At 41.7% G+C, this 15,254-nt stretch overlaps 1 protein-coding gene across 1 annotated transcript in view; it reads left to right on the forward strand.

Annotated features, from left to right (window-relative positions):
• EXOC4 (exocyst complex component 4) overlaps nucleotides 1-15,254 on the forward strand; it is a 753,548-nt gene that overhangs the window by 694,350 nt on the left and 43,944 nt on the right. Inside the window, exon 17 of the mRNA XM_019452780.2 lies at nucleotides 1,454-1,613. Coding sequence (XP_019308325.1) covers nucleotides 1,454-1,613 — 160 coding nt within the window. The remainder of the gene's footprint in view (nucleotides 1-1,453; nucleotides 1,614-15,254) is intronic.

Here is a 15,254-nt window from a genome sequence, read left to right on the forward strand (position 1 = left end):
TATTTAATAAAAAATAAAATTAATTAAAATAAACATTTAAAAAAATTCTTAATTTGAAATTACCAGTATACAGTGGTAATGTAAAGCAGACAACCTCTTATAGGTTTTATTTTTAATTATTATTACGATCTATTATACATATTTATTAATATAAATTTACTTATTTAATATATTGATTATTATTTGCTATTCTGATTACACAGTGCACCCCCCTCCCATTGCCTACACTCGGGGCAAACTGCATTTTACCATGGTGGAATAAAATTGTGCCTGAAGTTACGGGCTCAGTAAAATCACACCAAAACGTGACTTACAGAGATTTGTCACATCAATCGGTTGTCTGGCTTTACATGTAAAATCCATGTGTGTGTTTCTTTTTCTTTGAGTAAAAAGCCTTTTGCTTCACTTTCAAACGGTAACACATACAAGTGAGTTCGTGGTCTGGAAGCAACGCTGGATGAGGGGAGCTGAAGCAAGAGAGAATGTTCCTCCTCTTCTTTTTGACCTTCATCCTAAACGAGGAAACTCATTTTGCAGATAGTGGGAGTCATTGAACCTGAAGAGGTGCCCTGAGCTCCCATCTGAACCTTCACCACAGAGGAACTCTGCCTTTAGAAGGGGAAGATAACAAAAATAGTAGATGGCTTGTAACAAGCCGGACTAGCTTTAGAGTTCTAGCGAAAGCTTTGACAAATGGCAACCCACATGCATCAATTTCTTACTCTATTTTTGCCTTATTAGGTTCCAAATCAACTTTTGAGCCAAAAGTACACCCCTGGCTTTTTTTGTGGGAGGAAGAGGAAAGCAAACAGATCATTGTATTTACATGTGTTCATCTCTGCTTCCAAAACCACTTTGCAGAAAAATGAGTCCCACTGCTCTTGAGTAGTTTATAACAACCTGGCGTATTTTCTTTTTTTTTTTTCAACTTTTTAGTGTTTTTATTTTATTTTTGAGAGAGAGAGAGAGTGTGTGTGAGCGAGGGGTAGCAGGTAGAGAGAGAGGGAGACACAGAATCTGAAGCAGGCTCCAGGCTCTGAGCTGTCAGCACAGAGCCCGGCTCAGGGCTCAAACTCAAGAACCGCGAGATCATGACTTGAGCAGAAGTCGGACACTTAACCGACTGAGCCACCCAGGCGCCCCTAACCTGGCATATTTTCTAAGCCCCTGGTATGATAGCTTACGATAAATATGGCAGTGCTGGAGCTATGGATTTACCAGGTTATGTTACATAAAGCCTCTCCATATCTAACTATTAGGACAATATTTAAATACTCTGGAACAAGTGTAAGATCAGTGGGCACAACAACCCTCACGGGTATGTTTTCTTTGGTCGTTTAAATTTGTGGAGGATGAGAAAAGAGAAATCCTTCCATATTCATGTGTGAGTTCATGCAGGGTGGCACTAATCTATCTTCTCTTTTCCCTCCACTGACCTGTGCTGGCCCCTCAGGCCTGGGTCACCTGATCTCCTGCATCCTCATTAATGGTGCCCAGTACTTCAGGCGCATCAGCGAGTCCGGCATCAAGAAGATGTGTAGAAACATTTTTGTCCTTCAGCAGAATTTGACCAACATCACCATGTCGCGGGAGGCAGACCTGGATTTTGCAAGGTAGGAGGAAAGATTGGGCGAAGTCCCTTGTACCAAAGCCAAGATCCCATCGCCCGTAAAAATCATTTAGAAAAATGGATTCTCGGTACTGCAAAAGTTAATTTAAAAAAAAAAAAAACAGTGAAATGATTAGACGTTCTTTAGTCTTAGAGAAGGTAATTCGATACAATTCTGTTGGATGCTTAACCTCACTTAGGCAGGTAGTTTTCCCTGTTGTCTAAGCTAAGCTCTTACTACAAAACTTCAGTAACTTTTTTCTTATTATGAAAGTAATATTTGCTCACTGCCTAAGATCTGTGACATAAAATACAAAAAATAAAATAAACATTGCTCCTAAGACTTTCATCCAGAGACTTTGACATTGGGCGTTGTTTCTCCTGGCTTTTTGCCTGTGCTAAGTATACAAGTGAATTTTCATACTATGCGTGCATGCAATTTCTCTTTTTACAAAATTGGAACTATGTTAATGTAATTTTATATTTGCTTAACTGCATTTCCCCATATCAGTACTATTCTTTGAAAACAGTGTTTTACGTATATAAAAATAATATATAAAATGTATAACATACAAAATACGTGTTAATCAACTGTTTATGTTCTCAGTAAGGCTTCTGGTCAGCAGTAGGCTGTTAGTAGTTAAGTTTTCTGGCGGGGAGTCAGAAGTTATACACAGATTTGTGACTGTGTAGGAGGTTGGCGCCCCTACCTTCCCACACTGTTCAAGGGTCGGCGGTATCACTTTTAATACCTGAACACTTATTCCACGGCATAAATTAGGCATTATTTAATCATTTGCAAATTTTTTAAGCATTAGGATTTTTTCCCTTTTTTTCTCTCATTATAAATAACAAGGGTTGAGTGTATGTGTCCATGAATCTTTTTCCTCATCTGTTCTCTCTTCCCAGTTGAAACCCGTCTTCTCTTCTCATGTTCGTTGTGGGGGCTCATCGTCAACCATGCCCACCCTTCATGTCCTTGAAGGCTCTTCTTTTAAATCGCACTCTTCCTTTCTCTGTCCTAGGTTTGCTGATCTCAGTTTTTAATGTTTCTTTATAATGCACCTTTTCAAATTTAAGAGGTGATTTTATTCTCTCTTCATGTGGTCTCAACGCTGGCTCTCCCTTACTTAAATCATCAGACCTTTGGAGCTTCAGTGAAAGTGAAAACGGTTTTGCAGAGGATGAATGATTATCGTACCGTGGTGCATTACTGCTGTTTGTACCTTGGTGAATTATTCCACAAACTCCCTTATGGCTAGAAAGTCATTTGTTGGTAATAGTGCAGAGTTCTCCTGCCTAACATTTAGTACTTCTGTGCCATTTCACTTGACTTTTGGATTCCTCGAGAAGTTCTAGAAAATTTGAAACAATTCTGAAGACATTTCAAAGGATGATGAAATATTACATTACTTTGACAGGTATTAAGACATATGTGCTAGGATCTTTGTTTGGAAAGCATATAACCATATATCTTCATTTTTAACTTTTCTTCTCCAATCTATCACTCCCATTTGTTCCATTGCCACCTGTTCCTCTCCTTCTCTGTCCTCCTCCTGTCTTGTTCTTCCTTCTTGTGTGTGCGTGTGTGTGTGTGTGTGTTCGTTAAATTCCCTATTTTAGGCTAAATTTGGTAGAAAGCCTTCCTTGCTCAGATTAGGGAAACCAGGTGTGACTGAATACTACATTTATTTGGTCGCTCTTATGGGGAATGATCTCATTATTGAATTAGTCTATTCATAATAACATTGACAAGGGGAAGTTAAGTACATGGAGGCCTGGGGGATACAGCAAAGCATTACTAATTCTCTGAGGAATATAATTCTTAAATTCAATCATCCTTTTTTAAATGATTTTTTTTTTATTTAGCTGAAATAAGTAAATTAGCACAGTTTTTGGCAGACAGCATGGGGCCTGAACGCGTACTCAAAAAACTAGCATCTGAATAATGAAATGCTGACTGGGCAGTATTGAGGTTGGCATCGGTGGGCTGTGTGCCAGCAAAGCGTTTCTTCAGGAAATAACTGAACGGCAACCAAGCCGTGCCTTTTACGGTTGGATTTATGAATGATGTCCAAGGAAATGGGCGTGAGCGGAAATGTGACCACTTGGGAGAGGTACTGCTACTGTTACTCTCTACTCCCCATGGAGTATGAAAGGAAATAAGCAGCATAAGTATGTAGCATTGGATGAGTCTGTCCTTTTGATCCTGGCTCAGAAGACCTCTCCCTATGAGACTTGAATGTTCCAAGAGACCGCGACTCTTCCTGTCTGTTTTCTCAGTGCCCGGACCAGAGTAAGTGCTCATCACGTGTACTGGATGAATGGATAGGTATCAAAATCAAGGCTTTTGGGGGGGGGGGGGGGGTGGTGGCTGGCAAAGGGCTTGGCTAATGGCAAAGTTTAGTTTTAGTTTAGTCTTTAATGCCCTGAAAGTTTTAACCAGCTGACATAGGTCAATGTTCTTAGAAGCTTATACGGAGCAGTATCTCCCTTGCAGGTCTTTCCTTGTAGAGCAGAAAGCATTTACAAAAGCAACAGTATATCTCCACTATTCCTAGTCTGTTTCACCCTCATTTTCTCTTGCTCACATACACACATGCATACATAGATGCACTTTATAGCCTTATTTTTTTTATTCCTGCTTTTGGTAGGGACGGGTTTTGTGAAATGGGCTCCATCAATTCTACTGAATTTGAAGCTATGTAAAATAAATATAACAGCGATACCAAAATAGCCAGAAATAAGAGACGGCAACAGTGTGCCTCAGCATTCCTTAAGCAATGTCTAATCAAGCATGGACAGCATCTCTATTTCCAGCAAATCTCTATAGGAATGTTATCTTCTAACACAGTAATTAATCACTAGTTGCCAATGTGTCAGAAAACTTACTTAACGAGAAGTTGCAAGGCTCTTGTAGTTTTTTTTCACCTCCACAGCCTTCCTGGCCGGTGGAAAATAGAACGCCCTTTCTGTAATAAAGAGAGATCTGGAGTGATTCCATTTGTGTTGATTCTTCTGCTTGTGGTATTGTTGTCTGTCTTTTTTATACACACCTTTACTCTGATCTCCAATAAGAAGATAAATCTTGGGGGAGCAAAGGATCAGGATAACCTGTATAATCACCAGAATTACAGAGAAGCCCTGTCCCCTATGATAATGATCTCTGCTATGGCTCTGACCCTTTTGACCCCACTCTAAGTTTTCAGACTCAAGAAGTTACTTTGTCCTGGAAAATTACCACCGATTAACTAGGAAATGGAAGGGCTTTACGGGTGTGCTCTTTAGTTCCTTTCATCAGAAATCATCTTACCCTGAGCTGCCATGCACTTCCCAAAACTGAGTCACTGAAACAACCTAGCAGTCCAGGCACTGTGTATCGGGAGACGTCTGAATGAACGGGCACTCAAGTCCCCAAGGTGGATCTGGCAATCTTTACAGTTTAAGTGAACCCATTATTCAAAAAGATGACCCCAGAGGTTTCTTCCTGGTTCTTCCCTCTGTGCTACGGTGAAAAATCAGGCATGGGAAGGGGACTAGAGTATGCCAGGGTGTAATGAAGGTAACCCACAATTTTAGAGTGGCCACAGAAGCCCTTAATGATACGGTAACATTTGAGGAAAGACCTAAAGGAAGACCGGGAAGAAGCCATGTGGATACCTCGGGAGAAAGCACACCAGAAAAAGAGGTATGAGAGGAAAGAACCAGAGAGAGGAGTATGACTGGCATTTAAAGAACAGCAGAAAGGCCAGTATGTATGGCTAAAGTGAATGAGCAACAGGAAGAAGAAGAAATGACGTCAAAGGTTTAAGAATCTGAGATCTTGAAGACTGTTGCAATAACATTGGGTTCTACTTTGAGGGAGGTAGGAAACTATCAGATGGTGTGGAACAGAAGACCGCCATAACGTGACTTATGTTGCAGAAGACTCACTCTGGCCGCTATGTTGCAAATAGACAATTGGGGAGGGGAGGTTGCAGGCAAGGGCAAAGGCAGAAGGAGCTGTTAGGAAACTATCGCATGAACCTACATGAAAGATGGTGGTGATTCAGACCAAGATGGTAGCAGTGCAGAGGATGAGAAGTGGTCAGATTAGGATATATTTTAAAAGGAGAGCTGATAGGATTTGCTGAGGGATTGGAAGCAAGCCAGTGACTCCAAGGTTTTTGTTCCGAGCAATTCAAAGGTTGGCATTTTGATTTACTGAAGCAAAAATGAGCCAGACGGTGGGAAAGGCAGATTGAGTTTGGGGAGGTAGCAATGGGGCAGATAAGAAGGGGGTATCGACAGCTTGGGTTTGGAAGTACTAAGTCTGAGGTGCACATTAGACATGTGAATAGAGATAACGAAGAGAGAGCTGAATATACCAATCTGAATTCGGGAAAGAGGGCTGGGCGGGAAAAAGGAGTCCGGGAATCATCAGCTTGTAGATGGGATTTAAAAATAAATAAATAAGTAGAGCCATGAGATGGCATGAGACACCAGATCTTACTGAGAACACAAGCAGACTGAAAAGAGAAGCCATCCAAGAACTGGGCCTTGGGTAGGTCCTCCAGCGTTGAGATGTTGGAGTGCTGAGGACACACCAGCCCAGGAACCTGAGAACCAGCAGCCGATGAAGTAGGATGATAGCAGGAGAGAGGTCTGTGTCCCAGAAGAAAGTGTTTTAGGAGGAGAGTGTCTTCATCTGTGTCAAATGGCGCTGGTAGGTTAAATTAGCTTAGGGCAAAGAATTGGGCCCTGGTGACCTGAGGAGAGGACTGAAATGCTTTGGTTCACACTCCTTAATCTTCCCTACACAACTTACCCAGTGCAGAAACAAGTTTTGGGAATAGACTTCTCACTGCTCAATGCCCTGGTAGGGTCTGATGCGTTCATGGCAAACAAAAATGCAATTAGAGTGTTTCCGGTGTGATACAGAAAAGACCGAAATTGGCAACCTCTCTTTTCTCATTGAACAGTCCCTAAGAAACCCCTGCTCTTCCCAGCATATACACTCATCATGTGTTTCCAAAGATGAAGCGGATCTTTTCAATGATGAAGTTATGATCTCTCTTTGGACACTGAGTGGTTTTATTTTTTTTTTATTTTTTTTAATGTTTTTATTTATTTTTGAGACAGAGCATGAATGTGGGAGGGGCAGAGAGAGAGGGAGACACAGAATCAGAAGCAGGCTCCAGGCTCTGAGCCATCAGCCTAGAGCCCGACGCAGGGCTCGAACTCACAGACTGCGAGATTGTGACCTGAGCTGAAGTCGGACGCTTAACCGACTAAGCCACCCAGGCGCCCCGAGTGGTTTTATTTTTAATGAAAGTCAGTCTCTGCTTCTACATGCCCGATTCCTCCCTTCTCCAGCCCTAGGTCCCTTTCCAGCAACTCCAGTTTCGCTTTGGAGCTATTCTATATATGTTTACTTAACCAATGAAGTCCCATATCTCCTATGTGTAATACACATACTTAGGGACCTCTTCACAAAAGCCAACAGAAAAATCCCACTGGAACCATTTGGAATCTGGGAACCAAAGGAGAAAAAAATCTTGCCTTAAATGCTTCCTCAGGACACAGGCTTATATGGAAAAGTATAATACACCATGTTTGTTTAACTCATTAAGAGGCTGAATCAAGAGAGTGAAGAGACAACCAAAAGAATGGGAGAAAATATTTGCATATCATATATCTAGTAAGTTACTTACATCCAGAATTCATGGAGAACTCTTACAACTCAATAATACAAAGGCAAATAACCCAATTAAAGGATAGGTAAAGGTGCCCCAGTAACAACCATCCTAGCTAGTGCCCAGATCTTGATTTCTAAAACTCTTCTCCAGTAAACGGAAGCAGGGCTTCTGAGAGAAATGGCTGAGTCTAGGACTGGGACAGAAAATATACAAGATGAGCCTGGAGCGTCTTATAGTGCCAGAAATTTAAGGAGGTACTAAATATACACACACAAACACACACACACACACACACACACACACACACACACACACACACCCCACATTGCCAGGAATGTGTCAAAGGGGCACAGGAGCCAACTTGAAAGAGCTCCTAATGGGCAAAGCTAGGACTATTTAAGTGAGGAAGAAGAGACAAATCTCCTATACAGAAGAATTCCAAATGAATTATGTAGAAACTGCCCTAAAGGAGGAACCTAACTCCCCACTTCTTAAGTAGAGGTTGCACATAGGGACTTCCTTCCAAAGCGTACGTATGGAATGGGAGGAAAGTAACTTTATAGTGGAGAAATCTGATCAATTGTACTTTAGTCGGGTGATCAAGGATCAACACCAACATGCATAAATCACATTGACAGATAATACCCTTGATTTGAAGGGATGAAAATGATACTTCACCTCTGTGATCTTTCCCGAAACCCATAACCCTCATACAATTGAGGAAAACATCAAAGAATTTTCAATAAAGGGGGATCCTACGGAATACTTGACCAGTACTTCTCAAAACTGTCAAGGTCATCAAAAGCAAGGCAAATCTGAGAAACTTTTGTAGCCAAAAGGAGCCTAAGAAGGCATGGCTGTTACATGTAATGCAGTGTCCTACATGTACATGTAATGTAATGTACATCTACATGTAATGCAGATGGGATCCTGGAACAGAGAAAGGATATTATGTAAAAACTAAGAAAATGTTAATAAACTATGGACTTTAATTAATAATAACATATCAATATTGATTCATTAGTCAGGATAAATATATCATACAAATATAAGCTGTTAATAAGAGGGAAACTAGGCCTAAGTATATGGGAAGTCTTTGTGCTGTCTTTTCAATTTTTCTGTAAATCTGAAACTACTGGGAAAAAAAACTTAATAAAAAAACAGGCAAAGGATGTGTATAGCCATTTCTCCAAAGAAGATACATAGTTGGGTAATACACACATAAAAAGATGCTCAACATAGTTTGTTATTAGGGAAATGCAAGTCAAAACCACAACAAGATAATCATATTGCACCCACTAGGATTGCTGTAATCAAACACAGACAGGGGCGCCTGGATGGCTCAGCCAGTTAAAGGAGTCTGACTCTTGATTTCAGCTCAGGTCATGATCTCATCAGGGTTCATGAGATCGAGCCCCACCCTGGCTCTGGGCTGACAGTGTGGAACCTGCTTGGTATCTTCTCTCTTCCTCTCTCTCTGCCCCTTCCCTGCTCATCTCCCCCCACCCCCAGTCTCAAAACTAAATAAATAAAAGCTTAAAAAACGAGAGAGAAAGGGCAGTTCAGGGTGACTGGAGCAGACCCTCGAGAAGGGAAGGGTAGAAGATAAGGCAGGAGGAAAACAGAGCTGGCCAAGGGTGACTCAGCACAACTGCCACCTCATGAGAGGCCTCCTCTGCAGTGTTTCAAAACACGCCTCCTCTCCCACCAGCACTCCCCGTTTTACTTACCCTGATTTGTTTTTTCTTAGCACGCATCACCATCTTACACATTCTCTACTTACTTGTTTATTTGTTCCTTATCTCTCTATGAAAGTAGAATGTGAGCGTCGTGAGACAAGGATCTTGTTCCTTTCTCTAGCCCCAGGGCCTAGAACGCACCAGCCTGTAGTAGGCGTTCGGTAAATGCCCGTGGGATGAAAACGTGAAGGTGTCCAGACTTTATCCTGCGGGGTAAATGGATTCAGGGGAAGAGTGAGATGGTCAGATTTGTATCTAAAGCTAAGTAGGAAATGGATAAGAGGGCCATAAAACTGCAGGCCTTCCAGACCAAGTGGAAGGTGATTGTTAAGAGAGATGTGTAGGGCCTGAATTAGGTCAGTTCCGGGGGGGCCATGGAGAACACCAGTTGAGAAGAACTAAAATTGGCAGGACGTAGGGCGTGACCAACAGTGAGAATAAAGGAAAGGAGTCAGGGCACTTTCTGGCATGGGTATCTAAGATGCTCACAATACCATCCAATAAGATAAGCCTAGGAGCACCCTTCCATTTGCTAGATGGGATGCTGCCCAACTCAGAAATCAGTGAATAAAGGCAGTTAGATGTTTTTTTAAAAAGATAAGCCTGGGGGGAGGGAGAGGGAGGTTTGATGAAGGAGAGATCAGTGGATGTGACGAGTGTTAAGATTCCTGTGAGATTTCCCAGTGGAGTTGTCCAACATGCACCTGGGCAGGTAAGCTAGAAGCTGGGGTCGGGGTGGGGGTGACGGTATTGAACAAGCAGATGTGGGGAGTCATCAGCCTAGGGTTGTCGTTTGAACCCATCGGAGAAATAAGCACCTTATAAGCACTGTAGATGGAGGCCGTGCCCTGCGGAACAGCATGTAAAAGGTATGAGAGGAGGAAGCCCTGAAGCGGATAAGGAAGGGATGGCCCCACAGTGCCTTCCTCAAGGTGACAGAGTGACAAAGCCAGACTAGAAACCGAATATATATCAGTTCACATTGTCTTTGACCTTGTGCTGTATCTATGGCCAAGAACGATCTCCGGCGTGGCTGAGAATGTTGAACTCCTTCCAAGGAGGCTGTTCAGGTGGGCTTACTTCCTGCAAACCTATGCCACCAGCAGCAGCCCTTTTTGGTTTTCTGCAGGAAAGGTTGTGGGTTTTCCTGTTCAGACTGACCAGGGTGTAGCCTGCTAGACAGGAATTAACAATGACATGCTGCCATCTACTGGAAACACCCGCAGACCTGCAGACAGATGAATATCTGTGGTCCCCTAAATCGCCATCAGTCAGGGCATCAAGAGGGGGTACTGCCTCTCGAGTAAGCTTTGGAGGTGATTTGGCTACAAATATGAAATGCCCCCACCTATTAAGTAAAATGTTACTTGATTGCCTTGCTGGAAGAGCAATTTTGTTTCTGAAAAAAATTCATAGGTCTATATTTTTCATGTTCTTTTCTCTGCTTATTTTTTCCCACCTTTATTCTGCCATTAGTTTTATCTGCTTCTTTAATCTTAGGGTAACCTATTCCTTTTCAAATCTTTTTTTTTTTTTAATGCTTTTTTGTTTTGAGAGAGAGAGAGTGACAGAGATAGAGACAGAGTGCTAGTGGGGGAGGGGCAGAGAGAGAGGGAGACACAGAATCCAAAGCAGGTTCCAGGCTCCGAGCTGTCAGCACAGAGCCCATTGTGGGCTCAAACTCACTAACCGCGAGATCATGACCTGAGCTGAAGTCAAACACTTAACCCACTGAGCCACCCAGGTGCCCCCAACCTCTTCCTTTTCAAACCTTTACCTGTAATACTCCAGGTTTTTAACTCAAGATTATTAATCATGTGGATTTATGATTCATTTTATGGGAGAGATTAGTCTGCTAACAAAATTCTTTTAATGGTGATGCCCCCTAAAAATTCTGTTTTATCTCTTGAATTTGATGATCATGCAAAGCTAGCCCTGACTTTCCTAGGGGCCAGAGTAAATTGGGAAATATGATGGTTTAAATAGCTTTTGCTGCCTGGGAGAAGGAAATATACCCATTAATAAAATTTAATAATAAACATTTATATGGCCTGATCTCTGAGAAAATTTTCTTTAAAATTTTGTACAAGTGGATTTCAATAACATTGCATCTCACTAATCAAACCTTCATTTGCCTTTGCTGCCTGTTTCTGACCATCCCTCTTTCTACTGATCTACTTTTTCTGTATTTATTGCACTCATAATAGGTTCCATACATTCTAGCAATTAATTGATCTTTAATTAATTATTTAATGAGGACTCTTTATCCCCCATAGAGTACCTCCCCAAAATGAGCATTTATAAAGCTCTCAAAAGTAATACCTGGCTGTATTGGTGTTTGATTTCTCATATCTTATGTATGAGGCTTTGATTAAATCAGAATTCTTTCTGATTATGTTCAATTAATGTCACTATACCTTGTACGTATATAATGTCAATGTATAATTTAGGATTCCTCGAGATTATTGGCAGAGAGTTGTAGTTTTCCCTTTGTAGCACATGTGCTGAAATTGGAATGATTCAGGGATTAGCATAGATGACAGGCGGTGTTTTTCCAATAAAGATCCCAAGGAATGGAAATCAGAAGTGACTTGCCCAAAATCTCTCATCCAGTTGTGCTATTTTTATACCCTGCACTACCTCTGTAGTCGTCATAGTTAGGAAATTGAGTTAATTCATCCAGCGAGGCCATTTTTCTGCCAGGAAATGATTGTGCTAAAAAGATACAAAGCTTGTTCTCGACTAAAGCCCAAGAATGATCATTTACTGACTTTATTAGAATTCTTACTGAAAAACTTTAGGCTGGAAGCTGACCTTTCTCGTTTTCTAAATGAAGATAAAGTGTTTAGTTTTGCTGCTTAAATGTAGGAAATAGGCAGAATTGCCATAGCTATGAAAGCAGAGCTACAACCCCTCACAAACCATATCAAGGCCAGACTTCCTCCCCAGCGCCTTTCTCATTATGCAATTCTTGTGACTAGTTACCATAATTGTGTTTTGTTTTTGGCTTCTGGGTGTTTTTTTTTTTTTCCCTCCTCTACTTCTCTGTAATAGCAATCTAAAATGTTTATGAATGTGATTTGTGTTTCAAAGTGTTTGATAAATATGAATTTACACGTATGTTTCAGAGAGCATCCTTAGCTAAATATGAACACGTTACCAAGAAATAAACATGTACCTGGCCTTACAGACTTTTGACTCCACACTGCTGTCCCTGAAGCAAGGACAGCTTCTAGAAGACAACTGACTTTAGTGTAAAATACCTAGAGGCCTAAATTAGTTACTTTCTTGCAGTGATGACATAAGGGCAATTATGATTACTGTTATATAATTAAACTGGGTTACATGACATGAACCATAAGAAGTACTTTACCTATATTGGTCTACGGAACCCTGAAACTCTATATGAAACTCCGTATGTAACTATTATTACCTCATTTTCTCAATGGAAAAAAACTAAAGCTTAAAGAAGCTCAGCAAATTCTCAGTTTACATAATAATAAGACTTAGGATTCACACTTAATCTATGTATTTTCTTAGCCATGTGAAATCAGGGCTCTCATTTGGTAAATATTGGGTCTCTGTTTGCTTTGTTTAATTAAAAATATGATTTCATTTTTCAATCAGGCTCTTAGCTCTCAAACGTTTTCTTTTCCTTAATTTTTTTTCTGCTTGTCTTTCCCCCCTTGATTTCCATCAAGCTCTGGTCTCTGGCACTTTTCATTAGCTTTAATGAGCAGTTTCACCGTAGGGGGCTCTATAGACCCCCTCCGCCCCACGGGAGGGAATGTGTTACGTAGGGCTGGTTTTGCTTAGTCCTTAGGTACTCAGCACTTACTGGTCTTCTGTCCCCCTTCCAAACAACTGTCCTGGAGCAGTAGTAGCATTTGACACTCCTGAACACTCAGAACCATACCACAGACATGATCATATCACCGCTCAACTCTTAGCACCGATCCAAGTACACACACGTGTAGTCTTAAAACACCAAGCAGATCAACCGAGTGGTTCTCAAAGGCTAGAAAGTATAGGAATTTTGTAGGGGGGTGCACCTGGGTGGCTCCATCGGTTGAACGTCCGACTCTAGATCTCAGGGCTGTGAGTTCAAACTCCACGTTGGGATCCGTGCTGGATGTGAAGCCTACTTCAAAGAAGAAAAAAAAAAAGAATTTCGTAGGAGACTTCCTTTAAGTGGAATTCTTTGACTCCATCCCTAAACATTAAGATCTAGAAGGTTGAGTAAGAGGGAGAGCAGGAATCTGCAGTTTACTTAACAAGTGCCCAGGGGAGCCTGATGCAGGTGGTTCTTGGACACCCTTGGAGAAATACTAGCCTACCCTCATGTTCTGTGAGGCTCACGATAGGCCATTTCTCAGCCATTGTTCTCTGTTATTCCCCCATCTTCCTTCTTTCTCCTGCTTCAGGCAAGAAGAGTAAAACTTGCCTGAAAGCCCTTTTCTGGATTAAGTGGAACCATTAAAATCACCCCTCAGGGCAGTCACTGTTGTTGTTGTTGTTGTTGTTGTTGTTGTTGTTGTTGTTGTTGTTATTTTGAGGCAGGGTCAAGCGGTGTTCCTAGAATTTTCTTGTGAGCTAAGTAGTATTTCACTGATCTAGTTGGTGGGCAGCAAACAAATTCAATCCATGATTGTGACATAAACTTGGGCAAAGTCACTTCAGCTCTCTTAGCTCAAGTTTCCTCATCTGTCAATAAGGCTCTGACTAGATAAGACTCGCCCAGAGCTCCACGACGTAGAGCCAGAGATGGGGCTCTGAGGTCCAGAGCTCCCCTTGACCACCAGTCCCAGAAGAGGCTCTCGCCGGAGAGATTTCTAAAAGGAAGCAAATCAGCTTTAATTCCACAGAAGTACGGTAAAGATCTCTGAGATATCCATTGCGTAACAGGCACTTCCAATACTTGATGACTGGATGGACAAGTGAACGCGTGTGTGCACGAATGAATGAAGAAAAAAGTAATGTAGGCTGGTTTCCTTCAGTCAAGCTTGTGGTTGCAGCGTCTTTGCTCACCACACCTCCTGGGGAGTCAGACAGACAGACTGGCTGTGCTTTTGCATGACCTATAAAGGTCTTCTAAGGCTCTGAACGGTAATTCAAAAAATAAACATGTAGGTGCTCAAAAATATAAATGTCACATCTGCTATAGCTCTGCATCTCCTTTGCTGTGTTCTGGTTTTCCAGTTGATGGAAAGGTTTTATTCAGATCAGCCATTTCACTTTTTCCTGGAGGCGCTCGTAATCTTTGTATTCTAACCTTTAAAGACACAGGCTTCGGTTATAATGATTTCCATTGCCTGGCATCTACATGTTTCGATTCCTCCAAAGAATTGCCCACCTTCTATTTTTCTCAATTGCAGATGGACTCAAATGAGGAAAGAAAACAAGTCGGGGGGGAGGGTGGGCAGGGGGAGCAGGAGAGGCCAGCTCTTGATTGACTTTTCTCTCTTGGTACCCAGGTCAGGGAAAGAGCAGATCAATGGCCTCAACTCAGCAGCAGGCGTTACCACCGCGTCTCAGTCTCCTCTCTGCAATCTCTGATGAAACATTTTGGGGTACCGGGGACAGAAGAGGGAGGTTGGGGATTTTTCAGCGGCCGGAGCATTTTATTGACAGCGTGAAAGGCTTCATGGATATATGCGACCAGAAATTAATTACAGCCCAGTTCCCCACTTCTCCCTTAGGTGACAGTCTTCTGTTGGCATGTGCCGCTGTGAAAGTAATAATAGGTTTCAAATGTTTGTGAAAAACATGAAGTAATTACTTGCTGTGATAAATCAGTCATCTGAAGTTTCAGCTTCTCTCCGCTCCATGTTATGTGGCAACGGGTCTGTTTCTTTTGTTAACTTTAATTATATAGCATGGGAGCATTTTTATTTTTCAGTTTTCGGAAATTTTGCCTTTTTCTTCTCTTGTTTCCTGGTTCTCCAGGGATGAAAGTATTGAAATGATAATGACACATAACTAACATTGGAACAAGGGAAGCATACGTCTGCCAGGGAGCTGATTGCCTTAGTTTAGTTTTGTAGCTATTGGCTATCAGCTATTTGCCAGTTTCTCTAATGAGCCTTAAATATTTACTGTTTGTTGTGCAGAGGGAAAGAATGTGCTCTCGGGCATTCCGAGGTTCCTTCTCACCAATAGCATATGTTTAAATTACAGGCCCTGAAACCAGAGAGCCTCTAATAGCTCTTTTCCCTTTTTTAAATTAAA

This window comes from Panthera pardus, unplaced genomic scaffold (assembly GCF_024362965.1).
Source record: "Panthera pardus isolate Hobbes unplaced genomic scaffold, ASM2436296v1 HiC_scaffold_8, whole genome shotgun sequence".
NCBI lineage: Eukaryota > Metazoa > Chordata > Mammalia > Carnivora > Felidae > Panthera > Panthera pardus.